This window comes from Mucor velutinosus (genome assembly GCF_035048745.1).
Source record: "Mucor velutinosus strain NIH1002 chromosome Unknown tig00001569, whole genome shotgun sequence".
Lineage (NCBI taxonomy): Eukaryota > Fungi > Mucoromycota > Mucoromycetes > Mucorales > Mucoraceae > Mucor > Mucor velutinosus.
In genome coordinates this window covers 524,893-549,789 of record NW_027041921.1, presented here as the reverse complement: position 1 = coordinate 549,789, position 24,897 = coordinate 524,893, and the positions used below count along the sequence as shown (strand labels likewise).

At 39.9% G+C, this 24,897-nt stretch overlaps 8 protein-coding genes across 8 annotated transcripts; 3 read left to right on the top strand and 5 right to left on the bottom strand.

The window, feature by feature from the left end:
* Positions 1–1,085: 1,085 nt before the first annotated feature.
* Positions 1,086–2,604, bottom strand: ATC70_012358 (uncharacterized protein; the record flags this gene model as incomplete). The annotated part of the gene is made up of 4 exons (XM_064831532.1): positions 1,086–1,163; positions 1,216–1,494; positions 1,551–1,912; positions 1,974–2,604. The coding sequence occupies 4 exons, from the start codon at positions 2,602–2,604 to the stop codon at positions 1,086–1,088; spliced, it is 1,350 nt and encodes a 449-aa protein (XP_064677812.1).
* A 1,017-nt stretch (positions 2,605–3,621) lies between these two features.
* Positions 3,622–5,779, bottom strand: ATC70_012357 (uncharacterized protein; the record flags this gene model as incomplete). Its single annotated transcript, XM_064831531.1, has 6 exons — positions 3,622–4,177; positions 4,277–4,329; positions 4,698–4,937; positions 5,006–5,088; positions 5,150–5,322; positions 5,379–5,779. 6 exons carry the CDS (start codon positions 5,777–5,779, stop codon positions 3,622–3,624), a joined length of 1,506 nt encoding a protein of 501 aa, XP_064677811.1.
* Positions 5,780–6,013: 234 nt separating this feature from the next.
* ATC70_012356 (uncharacterized protein) lies at positions 6,014–7,209 on the bottom strand (the record flags this gene model as incomplete). The annotated part of the gene is made up of 6 exons (XM_064831530.1): positions 6,014–6,107; positions 6,166–6,455; positions 6,516–6,725; positions 6,779–6,883; positions 6,939–6,963; positions 7,016–7,209. 6 exons carry the CDS (start codon positions 7,207–7,209, stop codon positions 6,014–6,016), a joined length of 918 nt encoding a protein of 305 aa, XP_064677810.1.
* A 440-nt stretch (positions 7,210–7,649) lies between these two features.
* ATC70_012355 (uncharacterized protein) lies at positions 7,650–8,300 on the bottom strand (the record flags this gene model as incomplete). The annotated part of the gene is made up of 1 exon (XM_064831529.1): positions 7,650–8,300. One exon carries the CDS (start codon positions 8,298–8,300, stop codon positions 7,650–7,652), a length of 651 nt encoding a protein of 216 aa, XP_064677809.1.
* A 4,177-nt stretch (positions 8,301–12,477) lies between these two features.
* Positions 12,478–14,509, top strand: ATC70_012354 (uncharacterized protein; the record flags this gene model as incomplete). Its single annotated transcript, XM_064831528.1, has 6 exons — positions 12,478–12,740; positions 12,819–13,124; positions 13,181–13,352; positions 13,408–13,544; positions 13,608–14,346; positions 14,396–14,509. The coding sequence occupies 6 exons, from the start codon at positions 12,478–12,480 to the stop codon at positions 14,507–14,509; spliced, it is 1,731 nt and encodes a 576-aa protein (XP_064677808.1).
* Positions 14,510–14,610: 101 nt separating this feature from the next.
* On the top strand, positions 14,611–18,255 carry ATC70_012353 (50S ribosomal protein L19; the record flags this gene model as incomplete). The annotated part of the gene is made up of 8 exons (XM_064831527.1): positions 14,611–14,875; positions 14,930–15,081; positions 15,143–15,492; positions 15,548–15,757; positions 15,812–17,574; positions 17,629–17,895; positions 17,951–18,129; positions 18,190–18,255. 8 exons carry the CDS (start codon positions 14,611–14,613, stop codon positions 18,253–18,255), a joined length of 3,252 nt encoding a protein of 1,083 aa, XP_064677807.1.
* Positions 18,256–19,971: 1,716 nt separating this feature from the next.
* On the bottom strand, positions 19,972–20,917 carry ATC70_012352 (uncharacterized protein; the record flags this gene model as incomplete). Its single annotated transcript, XM_064831526.1, has 4 exons — positions 19,972–20,246; positions 20,304–20,547; positions 20,610–20,734; positions 20,788–20,917. 4 exons carry the CDS (start codon positions 20,915–20,917, stop codon positions 19,972–19,974), a joined length of 774 nt encoding a protein of 257 aa, XP_064677806.1.
* A 1,574-nt stretch (positions 20,918–22,491) lies between these two features.
* On the top strand, positions 22,492–23,483 carry ATC70_012351 (uncharacterized protein; the record flags this gene model as incomplete). The annotated part of the gene is made up of 3 exons (XM_064831525.1): positions 22,492–22,628; positions 22,746–22,761; positions 22,824–23,483. 3 exons carry the CDS (start codon positions 22,492–22,494, stop codon positions 23,481–23,483), a joined length of 813 nt encoding a protein of 270 aa, XP_064677805.1.
* Between the last annotated feature and the right edge of the window lie 1,414 nt (positions 23,484–24,897).

The window sequence follows — 24,897 nt, the reverse complement described above, 5'->3', positions numbered from 1 at the left end:
ATCTGGCCAATCTGACGAGAAATATGTTAGGCGAAGATTTAATATAATTTTGGCTCGTAAAATGCTTTCTGATGAAAGCAATCGATGCCTGAAGCTATTTACGAAGACATCTAAAGTAAAATGTACGTTAGCTTAACCTGAATACACTATTTTGCTTTGGTGTGCAGTTATATTCTTGGTAGCGCTCAATGTCTCTAATATGGTCTTTAAAAGTGCCCAGCAGTTATGCAAATGTGCCTGGGCGTCCCACAAGAAGAAAAGCATCAAATAATCTTGGACTAACCTATTGGAAAGCGAACAGAAAAGGCAAGTACTACACCCAATCGTATCTAGAGTATCTAAGATAGATATTAGCACTAAATTCCATCCTTTAATTCATTTAATAGCGTGTAAATGTCCAAAACAATTAGTTTTCCTTCTTGACGTCGTCAACAAGCTTTATTTCGACGCATCGATGATTATTTCTTTTGTCACAAAAAGTTTCTTCAAGGCAGTCTGCATCAATGTTGCAAGGATACCTGACATGAGCTTATACTACAGTGCTGACCAAGACCAGAAGACCCAGAACAGCGAATGTGGATTGATAGAAAGCAGCAATTTTCCTTTTAAAAACGTATTGTAGATGGGAGAATTACTGCTCGTTGTATTTGACAATAATTCTTCTTTTCCAATGTCAAGTAGAATTCTCCACCACATGGTCAATGTAGCACTACTGCTGAAGCAAGACTTTGCCAACTATAATGCTAGTATGGAGGGTAAGTATACCCAGTACTCGCTTCTGTACGTTAGAGGCGAATAGATCAGAACTCGGTCATACGCTCACAAGAGGGTATAAAGGAAAGTGATTGCTGTTGCATGATGAGCTACTTTTTCAAGCTGTTTTGTATAATACCGATCCATTTACCACATTTTCTCAAGGAAACTGCACGCTCAATCAAGTACTGTTGAATAAATCTTGAGATCTGTAATACAGTACAAATTGCAAATATATGCTTTGATGTGGTGGTTATAGAGAGAAAATGTTGAATGTTTTATGCTTGGTTATTTATTATGTAGATTGAGAGGGGGCTATTTTTTCTTGGCTTCTATAAACGTCTATCAGGAGAATCTTCACAATCTTTCACAATGGCAACAATGACACTAATGTCATCTGCCTTTCCTCCCTATCATTTGTGTCAATGCCAATCACTTGCTATTGCTAAACAATTATCTTACCTGGTAATACAGGCCTTCATTGACGGCACGCACTTGGAACGGGCTATCCACATTCAATTTAGAGTTGCTTACTGCTTTTGCACGTTCTGCTAATGCATCAGATATCTTTTGTGGCTCTATTGACAACATTCGAGGAGGTCGATTCCCTGAACCAGGCAATGTAAATGCTGATAACTGGGATTTCACAATCGACAGGATCTCTCTATCAAACAAATTATCGAACAAACCATCTGAGCCCATAATGATAATGTCTCCCTTTTCCACTGCAACAGTAAAAGACTAGTAGAAATCGATGAACAATACCGATCAGTTGCATACGAACAGACTAAACGAACCTGAGCATCTTTGGGTCTATCTGGAGAGCTTGTACCCAATTGATATGGGAAATTGAATGAATGTTGCTGTTCTTCGCTTCTGAATATATAGTCGTTGTGTCTTATCACTGAAATACCGCAATCACCCAGATTCGCAATTCGTAATTCTTCATGTCGTAGGATGGCTAAACAGGCAGTACAGGAGCCAATGATGCCTTCTTGTTGAGCCTCTTGCATGCTTTCTTCATAGCTCTTTTGTAATATACTCACAGGATCTGCTTCATCATAATGATAAAAGCAAGGATCATCCACATTATCGAATCTTTCCAATTCAAGGTAGGCATGATGCATTAATTTTCTAGAATAAAGTGCAGCATTCGCCGCTGATCCATGCAAATAATTTTAGTCATTATGCTGTGAAGCCCTCTCCCTACATCAGTTTACCTGATACACCTTGCCATCCTCCTACTCCATCAGCTACACCAATGGCATCTGAACGTCTGAAATATGCATCTTCACCTATCTGTATACTGTAATAATGCTCGTTTCGATTCCTGTTCGAATCCGGGGTTGTGTAACGTTGCCTTTTTGCAAATCCTGAAGCACCATGAGCAAAGATATAGGAGGGAACTGGTTTTGCATAAGACTTTGAAAAGAAGTTTAGCAAGGGTAGCGACTTGTGGTTTTGTGGGTCGTGTGGGTGCTCATCGTGGAATGCCAGTGCATTGCTCTGATGACAAGAGATGGAGCTACTGCTAAGAAAACGTTTTTGTTTGTAGCGTGAAGAAGGCTGGTTGTAAATAGGGTAATAATGCGCTGCTGTTGCCACTGCCATGTTTCTAATCTGCTCTCTGTTCAATGGATTCTGATTTGCATTGCTGTTGAGATCTACAGCATGAGGATGAGTTGTAGTAGTAGGAGTGTCATTTAGAGGTGTCGATGCTGCTGGCGAAGAGAGATAAGGTCGAATGGTTGTAATGGTGGGGAGCGATTGCTGGTATAAGAGAGATTGCTGATGCTGAGACAATTGGTGCTTTGCAGCAGAGCTAATTGATAACCAGGCTTTTGATTTCATTTCAGAAAGAGGTAACCAAGGAAATTGTGCAAATGTATATATAATAAGAGTGTGAGTGTGTGTGAAAGAGCAGCAAAAAAAAAAAAAAGAATATTGCAGTGCTTATAATTTGAATCAAATTGGCTACTGGTACTGTTTAGTGGCCCGATGCGTATTTCCTTTTGCAGTGCTTTAGCCTCATCCTCCCAGCCAGGTCTCCTCTACCCAACCCATACCTTCAACTCCTGGCTTCCCTCCTGGTCTTGCATTTCATGTACGTGGACAATTAATTAGTCGAGTGGTATAGATCTATATTTACTTGCAAGCGTTTGTATCAAGAGATGGCAAGGATACCATTGTGCCTTTCGAATGAGAAGAAAGCCTTTAAAATTTCCTATTTTCGAACAGTAATCAATCTCACACTTCTTATATATCCTCGTATTCTTTTGTTTTGAGACGGAATATGCACAGAGCATTGCTCTATCAATAATCGAATCTTCCGAAACAAGCTTTTATACTGTATACTGAGCGAAATGGCAAGCGAGGATGATTACAGATCAAGATGATGGGCCGTATAATCTAGACCAGCAGTAATGTAGTGAGAATGCAGTATAAGCAGTAGAGCTTCCAGAGTATCCAAAAGTATGGTAATGATCACAGTACCTACTCCTTTTGCAGAGGGCGCCGCAGCATGGACCTGGTTACTACATTACTCATCATCACATTCGCATACCTTTCCATTGACATCCATCTCGCTCATCGTAACAATCAGTAAAGAGCTATCATTGCTTACTCTACGTATGGATGTAGTTTGATGTATAGTGTTCGCTCGCAAAGTTCTACAGGCTGTCGAATCAATCCTGAAAAACTGCAAAATATCCAGTCTAGTTCCAAATGTGAACCAGCTTTCCTTTTCCCTTTCTTTGTATCCTTTACTGCGGCTTTCAGCACAATACATTACAGACACAATACTGTGTTTTTCATGATGAAAATGATATATTTTATTATGAATTAATAATAAAGAGTTTGTAAGTGCATTTATTGACGAGCTTCGAGCTTCTCGGCCTTCTTGTTGGCGCGACGTTCACGGAGAGCCTTGTTCTTGGCACGGAGGACATCAGCTTGCTCAGCAAGAGTCTTAGCACGGACCTTCTCAGCCTTAGCCTTGTGGATGTGTTCCATCAAAACACGCTTGTTCTTGAAACCGTTACCCTTGGACTTGAGGTAAAGGTGGTGATACAAGTGCTTGTCAATCTTACCAGCTTCTCTGTACTTGGCAAGAAGACGACGGAGAACACGCATACGACGCATCCAAATGACTTGGCTACGCATACGGGCATCAGCAGTACCCTTTCTCTTACCATGACCCATATGACGACCGTTACGCTTGGCAGCAGCACGTTCGAGGACACGGAAACGAGATTGAGAGATTTCAGGCTTGCGGATGATGAGACCATCCTTTACGAGCTTACGAATGTTGGCACGGGAGTTGGCATTGGAGATTTCGTTGACCTCATTGGGATCCAACCAGATCTTGCGTTGTCCACACTTGAGGACAGAGGCGGCCAAACGCTTTTGAACGAGCAAGCTTACCCTACAATGATGATGGATGAGTATATTGATTCCAAATCAAAAAAAAAAAATTTTTCATTGATTTCTTGTCCGGATGCTGCCCGGTAGATGGATTACTTACATTTTAGAAAAATCAAAAAGTTGGAAAAGAGATAGAACTAGATAGCCTATGCTCTGAAGGCCAAATTACATTTGAAAAAAGGTCGTCATTGACATTTCCAAGCACATCATTGGCTATTCGCATCATTCTGTTACTCAAAACGAGGTTTGCATCCACCTATCCATCCATCCATCTCATTGGATCATCCGGTTTTACATGTGTTTTATTAGGGGAGAGAAGGTTATTCTGTGGTATCTTGTTCTTGTTGCTCCTGCGTGTTGGTATTTGATAGCTTCTCAATCACTGAATATGTGTCGCAGCAAATGGTCGAGCAGAATCGATATAGTACAGGGATATGGTGATTGCCAAGCACATTTCTCCATACAATTTCCTCAACATCAGGCGAGTGGAATAGTAGTCGACAGTTTTCGCAATTATTTACATGAGAAACGGATTTGAATCGGCTAACGATATCAGCTGGTATAATATTGGTGCTGTCTGCTATCAGATTGGGTAATTCTTTGAGCAACTTTCTTGTCGAAATCTCGACTAATGATCGAATGGCTGTGGATTTGATGCGCTGTCGATGCGATAGGTCATTCGGTAAAGAGATATATGGGTTCGGAAAGAGAGATAGCGTGGATAATCTATTTAAACGTAGTATCTCTGCCGGTATTTGTTTCTAACCAACACATGATCCAAGATACCCGTCAGTATCTGTTGATTTACATCATAATCCCCAATACATACCAGCTGGTTGTTGCCCAGAGAGAGCTCTACTAGATTCTCGAGTAACGCAATCTCTGGTGGAATTGCTGTTAGACGATTGTTTCCTATACACAGTTTCATTTAGAATTGACGCAGACCGTTCACATGTATCAATTCAGCACTTACTCAGACTGAGTACTGTCAGGTTCCTCAACCTGAATAACACCGGATTGATAGACTGCAGCTCGTTGTTGTATAGATAGACTTGCAGTGAGGCTGCTTTGACTATATCATTGTGGAGCACTGTAACATACTGAAGCTCCCCTATTTCATCCGGTATTTCAGTTAGACCTATATTGCTGATAAAATGTAAATAAACGAGAGAGACCAGAGATGCATTCACACAAATATGTACCTCATGTCTGCTTCATCGACTCCGTTATCGATTGTTGCATCAATAGCTCGACGCACTTTATCAAATGGTGTTTCTGTGCTCAATTTCCTTCGAAACAATTCTCTTGTGTTTATATCCCAGCTGAGCGAATTCATGCGTACTCGTTTTCTGTCTTCAGCATCGCTTTCCTGGTCGTTCTCTAGTGAATGAAACCCGCTTTCACCACTGCTGCTCTGGCTACTTAAACTACTGGCACTGAATACTTCATTATCTGCTTTTAAAAAGTAGTTTTTGATCGATGGTGCAATAGGAAATTGTTCTTGACGAGGAAACTGTGGCAAATAATCTTCGTCTTCCGAAGCATCGGTGTCATTCCAGTCGACTGGATCATAGGTGCCATTTTGAAGAGACGAATAGAGCATTGGTAGAAAAAAAAAGAGAGAGAAAAGAGAAAAGAGAAAGAAAGAGAAATAAAAAAAAAAAAAAAGTCATGGCATATTTTATGTAAAAAAAAAAGAGCCCAAGCTTATATGAATGATTAGGGTTTTGGACATGCCCAAACTAGGCAGACTTGTGCCAGCATGATTGGAGCACCGAAGCCAGAGGCCAGGAGCTCACTGCAGCAGACTTTATTATCAAACTATGGCAGGATTCTATTACCAACCAAGAGAAGCAATGCTACTGTACATTGCTTGTGCTATCTTCTCATGTATTGCAGTTGTAGGGTGCAAATTGTTCCACCAAATCATGCTACATTGAAAGTATTTCAGCTACATGTTGCATGTAATCATGTACTTATAACGCTTACTCTCCGCAATCAGCTCTTCCTCCGCAATCCATTTTTGCGTTTCTCTGCAATTCCTTTTGACTGAATGCTGTTTCCAATAACTGGTATGTGTCAAAATATGAGGCATTGACGTCCCGATGCTCGGTCTTGAATTGGTTTAATAGTTCAACGAGTGCTGCATTGTAGTATTTGACAAGCCTATTGAATGCTTTCTTTGTGTCAGAAGGCTTATCATGATACAATGGTGTGATGTCCAATGGTATTAATCCCAGTAGTATAATATATTTGGCACCCACATCATACAGTCGTTGCTGTTGTATATGTAAAGCTACATAAGTATGCCTGATGACACCCTACATTATAAAACTCACCATATCATTGCTGATGGAAGCAGCTATACTATCGACCATGGACCGTCTAGCCAAGTCATCATCCTCTTCCTCGAATAAGAGCCTTACATCATTGACGCCAGTCCACAAGACATGCAAAGCCGTATCCTTTGGCTCTTTGGCAACATTTGAAGCAAGATAGCGGTTAATTTGATGAGTCATATCGATCGAGCCTGGATGAGCAACCAAATCCTGTAGGATTGTTTGAGTATGATGCACATTCAAGTCCAAAAAATACAAGTTACGTTGTTTGCAGTAGCACCTGATTGAGCAAAATCATACAAAGATGCATCGTTCATCCATTTAGATAGATACTCGACCCACATTATGCCATTGGTAGACCGTTTGATCTGTACTGTTAATGTTAGAGAGGCAAGATGTATAGGCAGAGTGCATAGCATTTACCGTTGAAATTGTATCTGGATGCAAGCTGGTAGAAGCATCAGCATCGAATTGAATTGATCAATCATGTCTAAACTTACTCTGCCTCGTCAAAATCCACATCATTGGCGGCATAGAATTTCTTCAGGGAGCCATTTGCAGTGTAAGAGTCTCCAAAAGCAAAAATAGTGTTGAATTTTGATATGGATCGTTTTAGATAGCTCTTATACGGCACCACACTCGCTTGCACAAGAACTGTATTGTAAATCAAGCAGCACAACAAAAACGATCGCATTGCTTGTGTATGTATTTTGCAGAATCCAAGAATGAATAGGAAAAAGGAAAAAAAGGAGGGCATTTATTATACAACAGCATGATACAATCTAACGCGGAACGAGTTCTCATCAGACCTATTTTCAGTTGTTTCTCCTAGTTTGTCTTATAGATGTGGTATTACCTGCATTTCATATACCTCCTGTTTCTTGATAATCCCCTATTTTTTAACGACGTTTCCATTCCACAATGCCTCAGAGGAGGAGAGAGTAACATTTTGACTATCCTTGGTATAATAGACAAGCTGAGTGTATACAGCAAGATGCTAAATGCACGAAATAACGTTCTTTATTATTATTTAAGTCTTGCTTATAACATTAATGGATTATATAACAAATACAATGACAGTTTTGTTTGTTTGATTTTTATAACTTGTCTGACACGATGAACAAGAAACAGGGCTTAGAGACCAGAAGCAACGCTGTTTACAACAGGTAAACCACCAGCGAGGTTAGTAACACCGTCAGTGGGCAACCCGCCCTTGGTCACTCCTCCTGCGAGACTAGTAACTTCATCTGTGGGTAAGCCAGCACCAGTAACACCGCTTGCAAGGCCAGCTACTTGATCTGTAGGCAAGCCACCAGTAGTTGCACCAGTGGCGAGACCCGTAACTGTATCGAGAGGCAAGCCTGAAGCAAGGCCTTTAGTAGCAGGTAAGCCTCCTGCCAGTAATTCAGAGGCAGGCAAACCTTTAGCAACACCACCGAGAGCACCAGTGACAGCTTCAGTAGGAAGGCCAGAGTTTTTCTCTTCCTCTTTTTCAGCAGCACCAGCACTTCCAGTAGCGGTACCAATAGTACCCTTGGCCTTATTCTTGGCTTTACCAGCAGGAGCAGGAGGAAAATCTTCGTCACCTTCATTTTCTTCGGCTTCATTCTCTGAACGACGATAGAGTCTAGCAATGCTAGCTGCATCGCTATAGTTGACGGTTTCTCTGTGAACAACGGCGCCTCTATAATTGATGGCATCGTTGGTCAACGGCGAAGGAGCAGGAGCAGCGAATGAAACATTGGCAAGAGCAAGAGCAGCAACAATTAGTAATGTGAAGCGCATTTTGGTGATTTATGATTGTAGTTTGATATGCGATTTAGATAAAGAAGAGCGAAAATAAAGATGGGTGAATACTTACTGCTTATATAGTAATCCTTGCTAGAGAATTGAGAAAGATGTTAGACAGTCAATACCCATAATACATTGGATGCATGTACATGTGTATCAGATATCCCGTATTTTTGCAAGAAAAGGATGTTTAGCTCTGCTTCTTTTTTTTTCTAGTTGAAGATAGGAGTAGAAAGAGATCTACAAGCTTGGAAAATATCGACACTTCTAAAAGCACTTTATAGTACCTTTTGCATACAAGCTATGTGATCTGCCCCCCCCCCCCTGAAGATCTCAAGCCTTTAAAGTTCATGTCAGTAAACAAAACTTGCCAAAGAAGTTTTTTGTGCTCATCAATTTGAAACAGCTAAAGACAAAACCATTTCAAAAGTTAATTGCTTATCACGGAAATGCTGTATCGCGCGCCATTTTGTGTAGACACCACTCTTTTTTTGAATAGCCATGCAACGTTCCTTAAATTATGCACTGTTAATCTAGAAAGTAGGTAACACTCACTCTGCGTTTTTGGACCGTCCACGCGATCCTTTTTTGGGCTAAAACCAAGACAACTTGAGGAGGTTGTTCTTGATATCTATCTTTGCGTTACATATTGCGCAATCTTGTATGCAAATCAAATGTAGATTAGGGCGCAGATACCTGATATGTGCGCTTGAACGAACCACCTGCTTTTCAAATGCATTCGAATCATTGTTAGCCCAGGCATTGGGATGTTTGTAAGCAGTAGAGTGCCTTTTGTACAATACAGCATCTACTGTTTCATCTTCGCTTAGTGGTGTTATATTTGAGTGTTTGCACTGGACTGATATATGAATACAAGCTTATTGGAGAGTAATCGTCAATTATATTGAGGATGTAGAAGACATGTATGCAAATTGCATTAGCCTAATGCAAGCAATGCAACCCAAAGTGTGTCTGTTTCAAAGGTATTTCATTATGGCACGTACACTCTATTCATAAATTCAGTTGGCAAGTATTGAACAGAAACCGGCAGCATTGTTTTAATATAAGATGGATGTCTTTCTACAAGATAAGAGGTGTACAATAGTACTCAATAGTAAAATTGCATCTCCAATCAATTTATCGATTTTCATAGTACTTTTTTTGTTGATCACTCAAATATTCTTGAAAATCTGCGCTTTCTTTTGTTTCAACTTTCCTGGTTCCTGATTATACATTGACAATGCTTGGTAGCCAGAAACCGTCTATGAACAAACATCTCTCAGTATCGCAGCTGTTAAAGAAGTAGCGAACTTGATGCGTGAGATGTATTCAAACAATTTCAGTGAGAGAGCCCTAGTCATCTAATCTAAATCTAGTCATATCCTTTCGAAATTTAATAGTATTGAGAGCCAGAACAAAGGTGGATAAAGCCACACCGGCGAAGCCAGCAATGGGGAGGGGGTTTGGGGGAGGGGCTCAGTCCCTCCACCAAGAACATAACAATGCATCTAATTCAACACTTGATGACATTGATTGATAGGGGAGGTTTACCTTAGCGAAGCAAAGGTGTAAAGCCTATGGCAACCAAGCATCTAATCCAACATTAGGTGGCATTGAGATATAGGGGGTTTTACCGTCGCAAATCAAAAGTGCAAAGCCATGGTAATCAGGCATCTAATCCAACACTTGGTAAACATTGATCTATATGAGGGCTTGATTGTAGCGAAGAGAATATGCAAAACCATAGTAAATAGTAGTAAGCAGCAATTTCAAGTTTTTATTTCAATTGTTAATAAGCTTACTAGCAACATAATGTATCAAAATTTGCATGAATTAGCTTTACCGAAATCAATATGCCTCCTGTTCGAATTAGAAGCTGCACAGGCTACAGAACTGCCCTTCCAGAAGACTTCAGCTACCAAAGATGTGGTTCATGCCGTGTAAATAAAAACCATAAAGCAAAACATAACCAAATTGGATAGTTTCCAAGTCTTTATATCTTGAAATATAGGCCTTTCTGAGCCACCGGAATAACGCCAAACAATTGTACTTGAGTAGTAGTAACATCCTGACACCTTTGCTCAACTTTTTGGGCCAAAAAAAAACATGGCCAAAAATCGACCAAAAAGCATGAGGTACCCCTCATGCTTTTCATCAAAAATCAAACGATCGCTTTTTTCACCATGAAAATGAAGACTTTTACTATGGTATATATCACATCAAAATGTTTCTCTCGATCCAAAGCAACCTCTGAAGCCACTTTTATGAGGTCTTCATATGCAAAATATGATTATTTTCGCTAAAAACCTCATTTCATATTTTACCAAATTGCTCAATAATTCCAGTCAAAACACTTATTACTGTTAGCACCATCAGAAGCGCCTTGAAAAGTACTTCAAGAATGTATTAGGAACCGTAGGGTGATAACCACAGTTTATATAGTCGAATGTCATAAAATAGATTAAAGAAGTCGAAGAAGCACAAAATCTGTCCAATCTTGAACAGAAAAAATAAACTGAGCTTGAATTGATTTTGGCGGCGGCATTGCTGCTGGCTGGCCTAAACGCCTTTTCTGTTGATGACAATGAATGATTGCGATACTGATTAAATGGGGATCATGGAATTGAAAGGACAATTGTTTAGCGCAAATACATTTTTCGGGGAGCTTTGCCTCATGAAGATGTCTTTTGCAATGGCAATGTCTCAGAAAAAAAGTCGCTGTAGATCTTACGCAAGTCCTGTATTTTCTTATGACCAGCTTTATGTCGCCATCTTATTAAGAGCATCAGCAGCAGCGAATGATATGACAGTTCTATTATCAGAAAATGGAGATTGTGGTTTATAAATGCTGCATAAAACTTGAATCTTCTTTCACTGCGTCTCAATAATAGGCTTCGTTTGATATCAGTGTAAGCAAAAAGGGTGCCAAGGGAGATACTTCCTCTCCTTCTCCTGGTTCTGTCATAATCTTTTACTAATAATTGATTGCTTAAAATCTGCTTGATATACTTTAAAATGTCTTTGGCGAGAGCTATCAGGGCGATGCAAACATCGAGTGTAGCGAGATAGATTGGCTAGTAAATTCTATAACTGCAAAAGAATTGACGCAGAGGTATTCAAACTGTCATGAATCAGTGGATTGTTCTCATCAGAAAGCATTTTACCAGCCAAAATTATATTAAATCTTCGCCTAACATATTTCTCGTCAGATTGGCCAGATTTGATTTTTTTTCGACTTGATTCTTTCTTTTTGAAGGATTCGACTATGTAAATCGTGCTGCTCATCCCATAGTCCCTTAAGCTTTCTAATACTTTTCAAGACGCATCCAATGGTGCTAACTATACAAAAGGTTTTGAACAAGCTTATCGAGTAATTTACCTAAATTTCAAATGGGTTTTCGGCGAAAATGTCGAGATTTCACATATAAAGACCTCAGAAACAAAGTTTCAGGGGTTGCTTTGAGTCTGTAGAAACCTTTTGATCTAATATATACCTTAGTAGAAGTCTTCATTTTTGCAGCCAAAAACGCGATTGTTTGATTTTTGATGAAAACCATGAGGTTACCCCTCGTGCTTTTTGGTCAATTTTTGGCAATGATTTTTTTGTCCCCAAAAAGTTGAGCAAAAGTGCTAGCAAGCAAATGCTAGATGAAAGCAATTGTTTGGCGCTATTATGGCAGTCTAAAACGGTTTTGAACACGAGAAAACACGGCTCAAATGCTCTCAAAATAAGCTGTGGTTTGCCTACATTTGAGTAATAAGAGACAATGTAAGTATGTAAGCTGCCTGTATGTGAAGTGTTTCCAATGCTGCAGACGTGGATTGTTATCAAAGAGTCGGAATCACAGGTATCGAAGGTTTTCGTGTGATTGTGGGAAGCCAAGGTGAAGCGTACAGTATTTCAATAAGATGAGCAAGAATTCTTCGCGTATTTTGGCCCTCACCCAAGTAAAGCAAAGGTAGAGAGTAATTCAAAGCGCAGAAGCACTCGTTACCAACACATAAAGATCGCGAGAGAGCATAATTTTCTCAATACACAAAATCACAGCATGAAAATTTCTGCACACCTATACATAGTGAAAGGACTGTCACTTGCCATTGTGAAAGCTTTATAAAAAGTTTAGCAAAATAAAACACGTTTTGCCTTTTCTTTCTTCATTCCATTATCATCATGTCGTCCAGCAGCGAAAAGAAGGAACTCATTGGACCTGCAGAAGAGGAAATCAGAACACTTTTATCTCAATCAGGCGATCCATTGGAGGCTATTCGTGCTATACAAAAAGACTATGGACTTGATCTTGCTGGCATTGACGATATGTATCCATTGCTGGATCTCTGTGGCTACAGTCGTTTGGAGATACATGGCACTTGTCTGGACGCTTTGAATAAAGCGACTGTGCATCACATTGAACAGCCTACATTTCAGCTTGAAAAGTAAAATAGACACATACGACTGGATTTGCAAGCATCAATCACTAACGCTCCATCTCCCTCCCCCCCCCTTCTGTATAGCTTTTATGATTTATTCGAAAAGACGTTCAAGTACATCCATATTCCTCTTATGCAACCTATTCCTATGGCATTGTTAAAGAAGTTTGAACGTCATATTGGAGAGGACATCATCGACAAGCTTAAGAGCGATTTAGCGGTGTTTGAGAACTGTCCGTTGAATATCAAGCAACGTATTTGGAAGCAGGATGAGTCTTTCTTTCAGCAGACTATGATCTCTTTATTGAACGATTACCATCACGATGAGGCATTGCAGCTATTGGCATTGGACTTGAGACCTGACAATTACCAAGAAATGATTGAAGAAAGGTAAAATGCTGCTGAGCATGTTATTGGCTTTGTCACTGAACGATTTGCATTGGTAGACGCACACATCCCATCGTCCTCAAAGTTATGGACACCATCAGCCAGGACCCAGAAATCTACAAAATGTTTATGCAGATGATTCGCATCGTATTCGCAGCTACACCGTATCCCAGTTTGTGCTCCTTGCGTGTCGATGTATTGATGAATTTCCATGACTTGGACTGTGACCCTGTATGTAATCAAACTCTTGCGCTAATAAGATGTATTTACATTTAGTAACCCATAGATTCTGAGAATCGACAAGTGTCATCAGCTCATTTGGTCTCTTGATAGTTGTGTGCGAAACCAAAACATGGACGAGACAATCATTGAAAAGATCAAAGAATGCTTTGATAATGTCAAGAATGGATCTATACTTTATGCGTAATGTATACTTTTGCTGGCCATCATTCAAAGACGTGTACTAATCATGTCTTTTGTTAACAGGGACTTTGCCATGGTGTTGATGGACCCAATGATTTCAAACTTTTTAGCATCGACTATTGTCAAATGGCTAAGATACAATGTGGAGGACAGTACACAGCAAGAAGATTTAGAAGACTTGACAAACTACAATGGCAAATTGCTCAATCTAGCAGAACATGCACCCTACGCCATTGCCAATGCCGCAAAAATCCCCAAATTAGACAAGGATTTGAAAGAGAGTTACTGGAGTGCTATTTGCTCGCTCATGCTGGAGGAAGGAAACGACGTTACAATGCCAATGGGAGAGAAGCCAGCATCCATTATCCTGCCGCTACTGCGTCGCAGCGATATTGCCCGAAAGGTGTTTGTTCACTACCTCGTGGACCGCACATTTGAAGGTGATGTAAAGACGTTGACTCGCTGCTTACCGCTCATATTGGAAACATGGCCAGCACCTGACTTTGAGGAGGAAGGCATCATCTACAGACAAACCTACTTGAGCTTCATAAAGACAATGATGGATATTCTGATCAAGCGCAACTTGTATGACTGCATTGCTGATATCAAATGGAGACAGGCAGTCGTGGAAGGATTTCTGTTGAAGGTGGTTGCCTGGGATTGCAGAATCCATGAACAGATGATTCGCTTCCTGGCAGAGTACTTTTTAGATCCAAAGATCTTGGTCAAGCTGGGGCCTCAGGTTGGCATCATTGTCGAATGGGCAGATACAATTGTAGTGAATGGATTGAAGGATGACAAGGTAAGTGCTCTCGCAATCACAGCCTACGCCATACTCACCCCATGTTTAGCACATGAAGGCACTCAAGGATCTCTACGCCTTTCTATTATCGAGATCCAACAGTATACTCAATGGCGACTACAGAATTAGCCCACCATCCGTCATTCAGTTTGTCTCTTCTTGATTTCCCCTTTTTGCTCTCCGCGAAATATGTTGTATAAAAATCTTTTTCTCTCTCTCTCTCTTCCAATTCACTTTTTACTTTTCTCTTTAAACTAATAAATTATGCCTGCTATTACTCCAGCACAATTATCACTATTACAGCACAATACCAAAAACATTCGAAATATCTGCATCCTGGCACATGTGGACCATGGAAAGACCACCCTGTCTGATTCGCTGTTAGCAACCAACGGCATCATTTCATCGAAAATGGCAGGCAAAGTCAGATACTTAGATTCTCGTGAAGATGAGCAGGAAAGAGGCATTACCATGGAGTCCAGTGCTATTAGTTTGTATTTCAAGCTTGTCAAATCTGTCAGCAATGAAGGTAATGGATTCAATGCATCATAACCGCAGCAGCAAAATGTTGACATCGCGATAGAGGCGCAGCCAAAGACAGTAGAAAGTGAATACCTCATCAATTTGATCGATTCGCCCGGTCATGTTGATTTCTCCTCTGAAGTGTCTACCGCTTCCCGATTATGTGATGGCGGTCTTGTCCTGATTGATGTTGTAGAAGGTGTTTGTACCCAGGTAGATGTCACTGTCACTCTCTGCTTGCTTGGATCCAATCTGAAATTTATGCATATTTTAGACAGTCTCCGTGTTGAGACAAGCATGGATCGATAAGGTGAGACCTGTCCTTGTATTCAATAAGATGGATCGATTGATTGTAGAGCTACAAATGACGCCACATGAAGCTTATACTCATATCAACAAGATCTTGGAGCAAGTGAACGCTGTGATGGCCACGTTTTTCACGGGTGATTTGATGGAGAGCGAAGCCCGAAAGATGACAGATGAGAGCAAGGAGGAGGACGAGGAATTCGACGCCAATAAAGTGTATGACTGGAGTGTAGAAGATAGAGATGATTCAGATATCTACTTTGATCCAGCTAGAGGCAATGTCATTTTTTCCAGTGCTGTAGACGGATGGGCCTTTAGGTAAGTTTGTCTCTGCAAGGCTCAAGTGCTTTCACGTACTTATGGGGTATGCTAGAGTGCAACAATTTGCTTCGCTGTACGCAAAGAAGCTTGGATTCAAGGAGTCTGTCTTGCAGAAATGCTTGTGGGGTGAATACTACTTTGATCCCAAGGCCAAGCGAGTGATTTTACCGAAGCATTTGAAGGGAAGAAACTTGAAGCCCATGTTTGTTCAGTTTGTGCTTGAGAATATTTGGGCTGTTTATGGTAGTGTTGTGATTGAACCGTAAGTATAGGTTCAAGTTTATGCTGAATGAGCATGGTACTAAGACGTATGTAGCGATCGTGAGCGAGTTGAAAAGATTGTCGGTGCCTTGAAGATCAAAGTCCTACCTAGAGATTTGCGTTCTCGTGATCCTCAAATCTTGCTGTCCGCCATTTTCTCTCAATGGCTTCCTTTGTCCACATGTGTCTTGCTCGCCATTATCGGTCAACTGCCTCCTCCTATCGATGCCCAAAGAGTACGCTTGCCCAAAATGCTGTATCCTAATATCCACCGCAAAGACAATGATCCTCTGGAGCCCACCAATGCTGTTGAAAAAGCCCTTTACAACTGTGATATCTCTCCTGAGGCTCCTGTTGTTGCCTATGTTAGCAAGATGTTTGCCGTTCCCGTCGAGTTTTTGCCTGAAAATCGTCGTACTCAAATGACCGCTGAGGAAATGCGTGAGCGGGGTAGACAACAGCGTGAATTACGTGCTGCTCAAGCTGCTGCAGACAAGTCAGGTGAAGGCATTCCATTAGATCAAGTCAATGCTCTCCCGTTACAGGCTGAAGCCGCCGAAGAAGAACCAGAAGAAGAAGCTGCTGAAGAACTCAAGGGTGAAAGCTTGATTGGTTTTGCTCGTCTTTACAGTGGCTCTATTCGAGTTGGACAAAAGCTCTATGTCATGGGTCCCAAGTATGATCCTAAATACCCCAAGAAGCACATTTCTGAAATCACTGTGCAAAGCCTCTATTTGATCATGGGCAGAGACCTTGAATCATTGGAAGAAGTCTGTGCTGGTAATGTTTTTGGCATTGGTGGATTGGAGGGTCATATTCTCAAAAACGGAACACTGGCAAGCACTCTTGAAGATGTTCGTAATATGGCTGGCGTCAAGATGGAGACCTCGCCTATTGTTCGTGTCGCTCTGGAACCCGAGGATCCCACTCAAATGGATAAATTAGTAGAGGGCCTTCGTCTCCTGAATCAAGCAGATCCCTGTGTCGAAGTCATGCTGCAAGAAACTGGTGAGCACGTTATTCTGACAGCTGGTGAATTGCATCTCGAACGATGTCTGCGTGACCTGAAGGAACGTTTTGCCAAGATTGAAATTCATGCGTCAGAACCTATTGTTCCTTTCAGAGAAAGCATCGTTCGTGCTGAACTGTCTACCAACAAGGAGAAGGATGGTGTCATGGTGCCTCGTGGTCAAGCAGAGATCAAGCTGAGCAGCAAGTTCTTGACGCTCAAGGTGCAAACAGTGCCTCTGCCCAACCGTGTTACTGAATTTCTGACCAAGCATGCTGCTTCTATCAAGGCTGTCGTGGAAGAAAAACTGGCTAAAAAGACCAACAAGGAAGAGGAAGAGGAGACGGGCGATGCTGCTCCGCTTGGCACCAGTCAACTCTTGTCTGCGTCAGAATTGGAGCAATTACTGAAGGAAGAGTTCGAACAAGCAAAGAAGGAAGGTGGTCCATTTGCTTCTTTATGGGACAATGTGGTGGATCAGATCTGGGCTTTTGGTCCTCGTCGTATTGGTTCTAATCTGTTGATTAATCGTATTCCTGGCTATGTGAGAAAGCCCTTCTTCCAAGTAGACTCCAAGAAGAGTGCTGATGTTGCTGGTGATCATGCAGATGAAGTCCTTAAAGTGGAAGACGAGGATGCTAGTGCCCTTTCTATCTTGGACTTTGATTTCCACATCCATACTGGATTCCAATTGACCACGTTGACAGGTCCTTTGTGTGCTGAACCCATGACCGGTGTATGTTACATTGTGCAAGGTGTAGAGTTCCACTCCGAAGAGATGGTATCTTCCAGTGGAGAAACGATCGATGGTAAGGAAATGATTCACGCTGTATTTAAAATGAAATAGCTTACATGGTAGCTAGTGCGTGGTCGTCTTCCTGTCATTCAGGGGCATGTCATTGCTGCCACTAAAGAAGCGTGTCGTCAAGGTTTTCTTGACTGGTCTCCTCGCCTTTTGTTGGCAATGTATACCTGTGATATCCAAGCCAATGCTGAAGTCTTGGGCCGTGTCTACGGTGTTATTTCCAAGAGAAAGGGTAAGATTATATCTGAAGACTTGAAGGACGGCACCTCATTCTGGCAAATCAATGCTTTACTGCCTGTTATTGAAAGTTTCGGTTTCTCTGATGGTAAGTGCTGCTAAACTGGTTTATGTGGAATTTTATCAACGTAGTTTGTCTTTAGAAATCCGTAAGAGAACCTCCGGTGCTGCCAGTCCTCAACTAGTGTTTAGTGGATTTGAAATGTTAGATGAAGATCCATTCTGGGTCCCCACTACAGAAGAAGAATTGGAAGATTTGGGTGAAAAGGCCGATAAAGAGAATTTAGCCAGAAAGTACATGGATACAGTTAGAAAGAGAAAGGTAGCGTAGTGCTCTATGTTGATGATTTTCCTTGATCTAACAACCTGTTATTCAATGTAGGGTATGTTTGTGGAGAAGAAGCTTGTCGAGCATGCAGAAAAGCAAAGAACTTTAAAGAAGAATTAGATATAATTAGTTTTTAAAGAATAAAGCAAATATTAGTTGTTGGCTATTAGGTTTTTCCTACTCAAGTTATGCTCGAGTGTATGGTGCCTGAATTGTAATGCTACAGGATCAAAGTAGGAACAGCTTGTTCTTCTGTATCACATGCAGAAAGCCAGATACTGTGCCTGGTTGTCTTTCTTATTGTTGAATCTTGAATTTCGGTTGGATCTGTAGCTCCTGAAGGGAAAATGCTTTACCAACTCATGCATTAGAGTGTGCATCTAATATATATACTGCAAAACATTCAAAAAAAAAAGTAGACAAGCAAACCATATCTTTTCAAAATTTTGTAGTATTGAGAGCCGGGACAAAGGTGAATAAAACCACTGGCGAAGCCGGCAATGGGGAGGGATTTAGTCCCTCTACCAAGAACATAATAATGCATCTAATCCAATATTGGGTAGCATTGATATATAGGTGGGTTTTATCGTAGCGAAGCAAAAGTGCAAAGCCATGGTAACCAGGCATCTAATCCAATACTTGATAGCATTGACCTATATGAGGGCTTGATCGCAACGAAGCGAAGGCTCAAAACCATAGTATTCAGCAGCAAATTCGATTTCTCATTCTTTAAATGAATAATTGATTGTTTGAAATCTACTTAAATAGCAGATTTTTATTATTACTGATTTGAAATCTCTACGGCGACAGCCCACAGGGCGGCATTGTCGTCGAGCGTAGCGAGATTGCATCTAATTCAACATTTGATAATATTAGTCTTGATAAGTTTTACCGTAGCCGAACAAAGGTGTAAAACCATAGTATTCAAGCAGCAAATTCGGTTTTTAATTTCTATTGTTAATAAGCTTACCAACAACATATCGCATCAAAATTTGCATGAATCAGCTTTACCGAAATCAATATGCCTCCTGTTCGAATTAGAAGCTGCACAGGCTACAGAACTGCCCTTCCAGAAGACTTCAGCTACCAAAGATGTGGTTCATGCCGTGTAAATAAAAACCATAAAGCAAAACATAACCAAATTGGATAGTTTCCAAGTCTTTATATCTTGAAATATAGGCCTTTCTGAGCCACCGGAATAACGCCAAACAATTGTACTTGAGTAGTAGTAACATCCTGACACCTTTGCTCAACTTTTTGGGCCAAAAAAAAAAACATGGCCAAAAATCGAACAAAAAGCATGAGGTACCCCTCATGCTTTTCATCAAAAATCAAACGATCGCTTTTTTCACCGTGAAAATGAAGACTTTTACTATGGTATATATCACATCAAAATGTTTCTCTCGATCCAAAGCAACCTCTGAAGCCACTTTTATGAGGTCTTCATATGCAAAATATGATTATTTTCGCTAAAAACCTCATTTCATATTTTACCAAATTGCTCAATAATTCCAGTCAAAACACTTATTACTGTTAGCACCGTCAGAAGCGCCTTGAAAAGTACTTCAAGAATGTATTAGGAACCGTAGGGTGATAACCACAGTTTATATAGTCGAATGTCATAAAACAGATTAAAGAAGTCGAAGAAGCACAAAATCTGTCCAATCTTGAACAGAAAAAATAAACTGAGCTTGAATTGGCGACGCCGACATCATGCGTAGCGAGATAGACTGGCTAGTTTATTGTATACGAATTAATAAAAGATGCTTGGTTGTTTATGATAAAGATATGGGGCTCTAAATATAATGATTGCACTAAATAAAAGTAATGGCACGGCTATTCTATAGTAATGTCGGGTGGGTATCTATTCGCTTGGTTGATTTGCTGTCTAATTTTGATTTTGTGAATCATTCTACAATAATCAGCATCGTTTGGTAAGTCGTTGGCAGATATAATTTTATCCTTGATGCCATATACTCTTTCAATGTACCAGCGAGTTAAGCTCCCAACCAATTCAAAATCCTTGCCCAAAGTCAACGTCGGATCCAGCTTTTCACTCGAAATAAAAAGTTTCTCATTTGTCAATGAGCCAGGGCATATAGTCGACTTTCCTGTTGTTAGATGTTAGTTTCTGTGGTGCCAATTCAGAAAGCCATGCTGGCACTAACCTGAAATGAACAACAACCAAGCATCATACCAATCTTTATCGACAATGTGCGTATTAGAATATCTGAATTGAGCTTGGTATAAGCTTAACTCAATGCTTTGTCTTCCCTTTTGGATACAAGCTTGCAATACATCACTATCTTTTGCTGGATCAAATGTTGCAATCTCTTGTACAAGCTTCTTCATAAAGTAGTGTTCAGTTTTTAAGCCTTGATTTACATGGCTAGCAAAGCCATCAAAACCGACCTACAAGAGTGTTAAGAAAAACAGGAATTGCATTGACTTTGGTAATAATAAAGGAAACGTACGGCTTTTACACAAGAGTTGCACCATAACTCTAAAGTGTGTAACGGTGATAACTTTAGTACAATCGCATGTTTTGTTCCTTGCTGATGAAGATGACAATGATAAGTGTCGTATTCTTTGGTATTTCCTATTGTAAATGTAAGTGATCGATTCAATCTGTTGAATAAGATTCGACTGTACCAAAATAATTGCATGAAGGATGCAAACAAAGTATGTAGTTTCCTGCATCCAACAGGGAACGAGTATTCCAGAGTAATTGCTTCTTTTCGGGCATAGCGTCAAACAGTGATTTGTGTAAATGAGGGCACATTTTGGTAAGATGATTTGACTGATACAATTCTTTCCAACTTGATTCAGGATGGCAATAATGGATACCATGTAAACGACAGAGATCAAACCAAAAAAAGCTTTGCATTGAGCGGTTGTATAATGCTGAATTGCACTGAACAAAAGATACAATATCTTTATAGCTCAAGTTGGATAAAACTTGCAATAATATTTCAAACGGTAAGTCTTGCAATTGCATGTTTGGTTATAAAGCGTTGAGATTTTGATGGGAAAAAGAGATAAAATGTGAATGAAATGGACCCTATTTATTTACATTTGTCCTGCTACAAATTTTTTTAAAATTGACAATTATAAGATGATCCGACCCTTGATTTTAGCTTAGATAATGCAGATATACAGGCTGTGGAGAAGAGCGAGAGGAAGTGAGAGGTTATGTTTGCGTCAGATGATTTTCCTTTTTTTTTTTTTTTCATCTGTATCTTGAATATGCTTAAATGTCTTAAATTTTTGGCCAGTTCTCGAATAATGCGTACTATGTCTGCATTATGTGGGACGCATAGGGCCATGATGCATGAGATGCTACTCTGAATGTGTAGTTTGGGCTCACATGAAGGGATTGATGGCAGCTCGTAGACGTCTTGCGCTCGAAGCGGTCGGTCATTCAAAATGAGGAGTGAAGAAACTCAAGTTTCATAGATTAAACAGCTTCAACAATTTCCGTAAGAAGAGAAGGCCATAATAGAGATGAAAATTGATGAGCAATGCCAATATCCTTATCAAAAGCTATGAGAGAAGGCGTATTCATATAATCGTTATTTTGTATCAACTGCTTTAATTTGTACATTTGCTTAAATGTCATCAATGATTTCTTCAATCAAACATCGGCAAACTTTTACATAATGGGTTATGAAACCTGTTAGAGAGAAATAGAAAAAAGAATCTAATTAGCCTTTCAAAGGCTCAGCATACTTTGCATTCTATCAATCGTGACATGCAGACATATAGCTGCACAGATGCTTAAAAAAAATGTACTCCCACAGACGAAAGAATCACACCACAATGATCTAATCATTCAAGATCTACTAGTGCTCTCCATTATCCATGAACACACGATGTTGAAGAGGAGCTCAAACTAAAGAAAAACCTTACAATTACCATAAATGTAGCGTTTGAATCATCCGATTAGCATTCCATTCCAACCTTGAGTCAAACTTCATGTACAAAGATAGAAGCATCGTTTCAATGCAATCCAGGAAAGAGCGATGTATTTATCAAAATGATTGCAATAAAGTGATGGCATCCTAAAAAAAGTAATAGATAGGCGAGGGTGTTTTGAAATGATGATTGTATTATGAGCAAATATGTTGTGCCTGAAAAACTCCCGCACTGTATGTGTGTGCATGCCACTTTAATCGAGGCCCTTGTCCTCCCCTCATCCAACCCCTCACCTTGTGTATGGTACGTATGAAAAACTTTTTTTTTCTGTCTTGTTGAAACTCCACGAAAGGAAAAATCATATAAAAAGGGTCTAGAAAATGTGCCTCCCCCTTGAGTCTCTTTTACTCGCTTTTCCACATTTATATATACACATCAATCATGCCTGCTGTACCATCTACTGTCACAAGCAATCCACCAAAGAAGCAACGTGCAAAGCAAAAGCTGTTTCAATGCACAGGCTATGACAATTGTAATATGGTCTTTACTCGTTCTGAACATTTGGCCAGACACACTCGGTAAGTACTTTTTTTTTTTTTTTTTTTTTTTTCAAGAGAGAGAGAGGGGGGAGAGTTTGCGTAGGTGAAGATGGACCTTGTATTAATCCAATATATGGTTTTCTTTTGCTCAATTAGTAAACACACTGGCGAGGTAACTATCTGCTCAATTCAATCATTGGTACCTTTGAATACACTTGCTAATATTAAAAATAGAAACCTTACTTATGCGTAGTACCTGGTTGTACTAGAAGATTTAGCAGATTTGATAATATGATGCAACACACTCAAACCCATAAGTCGCGTAGTAAATCGCCCGCTGCTACTTCCTCTTCTGCAAATACCAACACAAACACCAGTATGGATGCTACCAATGACACTCCCAATGAATCTACCGATGAAGCTATCACTACTACTTCTCCTACCCCTACTACTACCACTACACATAATAACGATAACGAGACTGGCGCTCCTCCTACCACGGAACCATTAATGACTAATTTTACTTCTTCAAACTCGAGAGAGCTGAGACCTTCAACTATTAAGTATGAACCTGAGACTACACCTGAATTTATCATGTCATCTAATACAACCGCTGCGGATTCTTCTGATGAAGAAGGACCCCTTATTAGTAGAAGAAAAAGAAGAAGATTCTCAACAACTACAACTACACCAACAACAATATTGCATCCCATGTCACCACCAACAAACACAACAACACCACCAGCACCACTACTAAAAGAATTACATTTGACACAGGACGAATTTGAAGCTTTACAAGGATTTGGCAGATTTAAGCATACTCCTATATTTATTGATTCATTCCGAGATTTGGCTTCTGCTGTGTATATTGATCCCAATCCTGTTCGTAACTAGCACCCATCTTGCAAAGCAAAAAAGAAAGAAAAATTACCCCTTCCTTCCCCCCCCTCTTCTCCTCCCATGCTTCATTAAAATCAACATTTATACATATAAAACCAAGGCAAACGAAATCGAAATACATTCATCTCAACCAATTCCTTCTTGTAACTTATTCTTATCATTATTCTATTAATTTTTCTAATAAAGACAAAAAAAAAAGCTTTGAAAATCTGTCATTTGCCATGGTAAAATTTTTTCTCTTGGTATGGTTACATCTCTCTAGGTTACATTGGATCCAGACCTTAAGAACAGACCCAAATCATCATCAGTGTCAAGTTTCTTTTACTCGAAGTCTATTTGGAAACAGTGGGCATTGCTATCCATATACAATCATGTACTGCACATAGCTTTTAGTGCTTAAATTAAGTTTTTCTTTTATACATTGCTATGACGCGCGCTGACAGATCGTGTTATTTAGGGCGCTTAAATCAAAATCCGTTGTAGATTCCGTAAAGAGCATGTATTGTTACTTTATCATTTTTTTTTATATATATAGAACTCTCGATTACCGTCATGACATCGTGGTTTTACGTACAATTGACGACAAATCATCAATTAGAGTTTCCGTCCATTATAATTGATCCATCCGTATAATTTTCCATTTGCAATTCCTGATAAATGATTCAATTAAAGCAAGGTCGCTATGCATAATTTGAAATAAAGTTGTTCCTTTTTGATTTCAAGGGGTTTTTCATTTAACCATCAACAAATTTTACTTTACCTTTTACCCGGGTGTTTGTATGATATAAAATCAGGCACATTTTCAACCATGATATGATGATGATAAATCTAGCACTTGGCATGTATACTCCGAAGAGACTACCTTTGTAAGTTGTTATCATGTCGAAAGATAATGAATGACTATTCACTAATTACGCCAGGACGGATGTATCGCTCTATTGCATTGATCTTTTTTTTGGATTTATAGAATAGCGATCAAGGTACGCAGAGGTATACATCAAATATGTTTAGATCACAAATCAGCCCCCCTTTTTTCGCTCTCCTTGAGTATTCGGACCTGATGGTATAATGGATACAAACATCGCAAGTTGCCATGTGAACCAATCAATACAGTTTTATGTACACCCCGAGGAGTCATAGATGTTGTTGTTGTACCTGAATTATCCAGACGAGATCAACGATCCAAGGCTGTTATTATTATCGTTTTTCTTAATATGGCAAAAATGTAAGTTAGAAACAATACCATACAGCACCGCAATAGATTAGAATTGAATTCAACATTTAGTGCATCACCATGGCAACCAGGCACCATTTTTGCCTAGTAATCAGGTACCAAGAAAAACTGTTCAGGACCCTAGTCTTGGAAATTTCGAAACGAAGAGTATGTTTTTCTTTATTCCATCTTTCA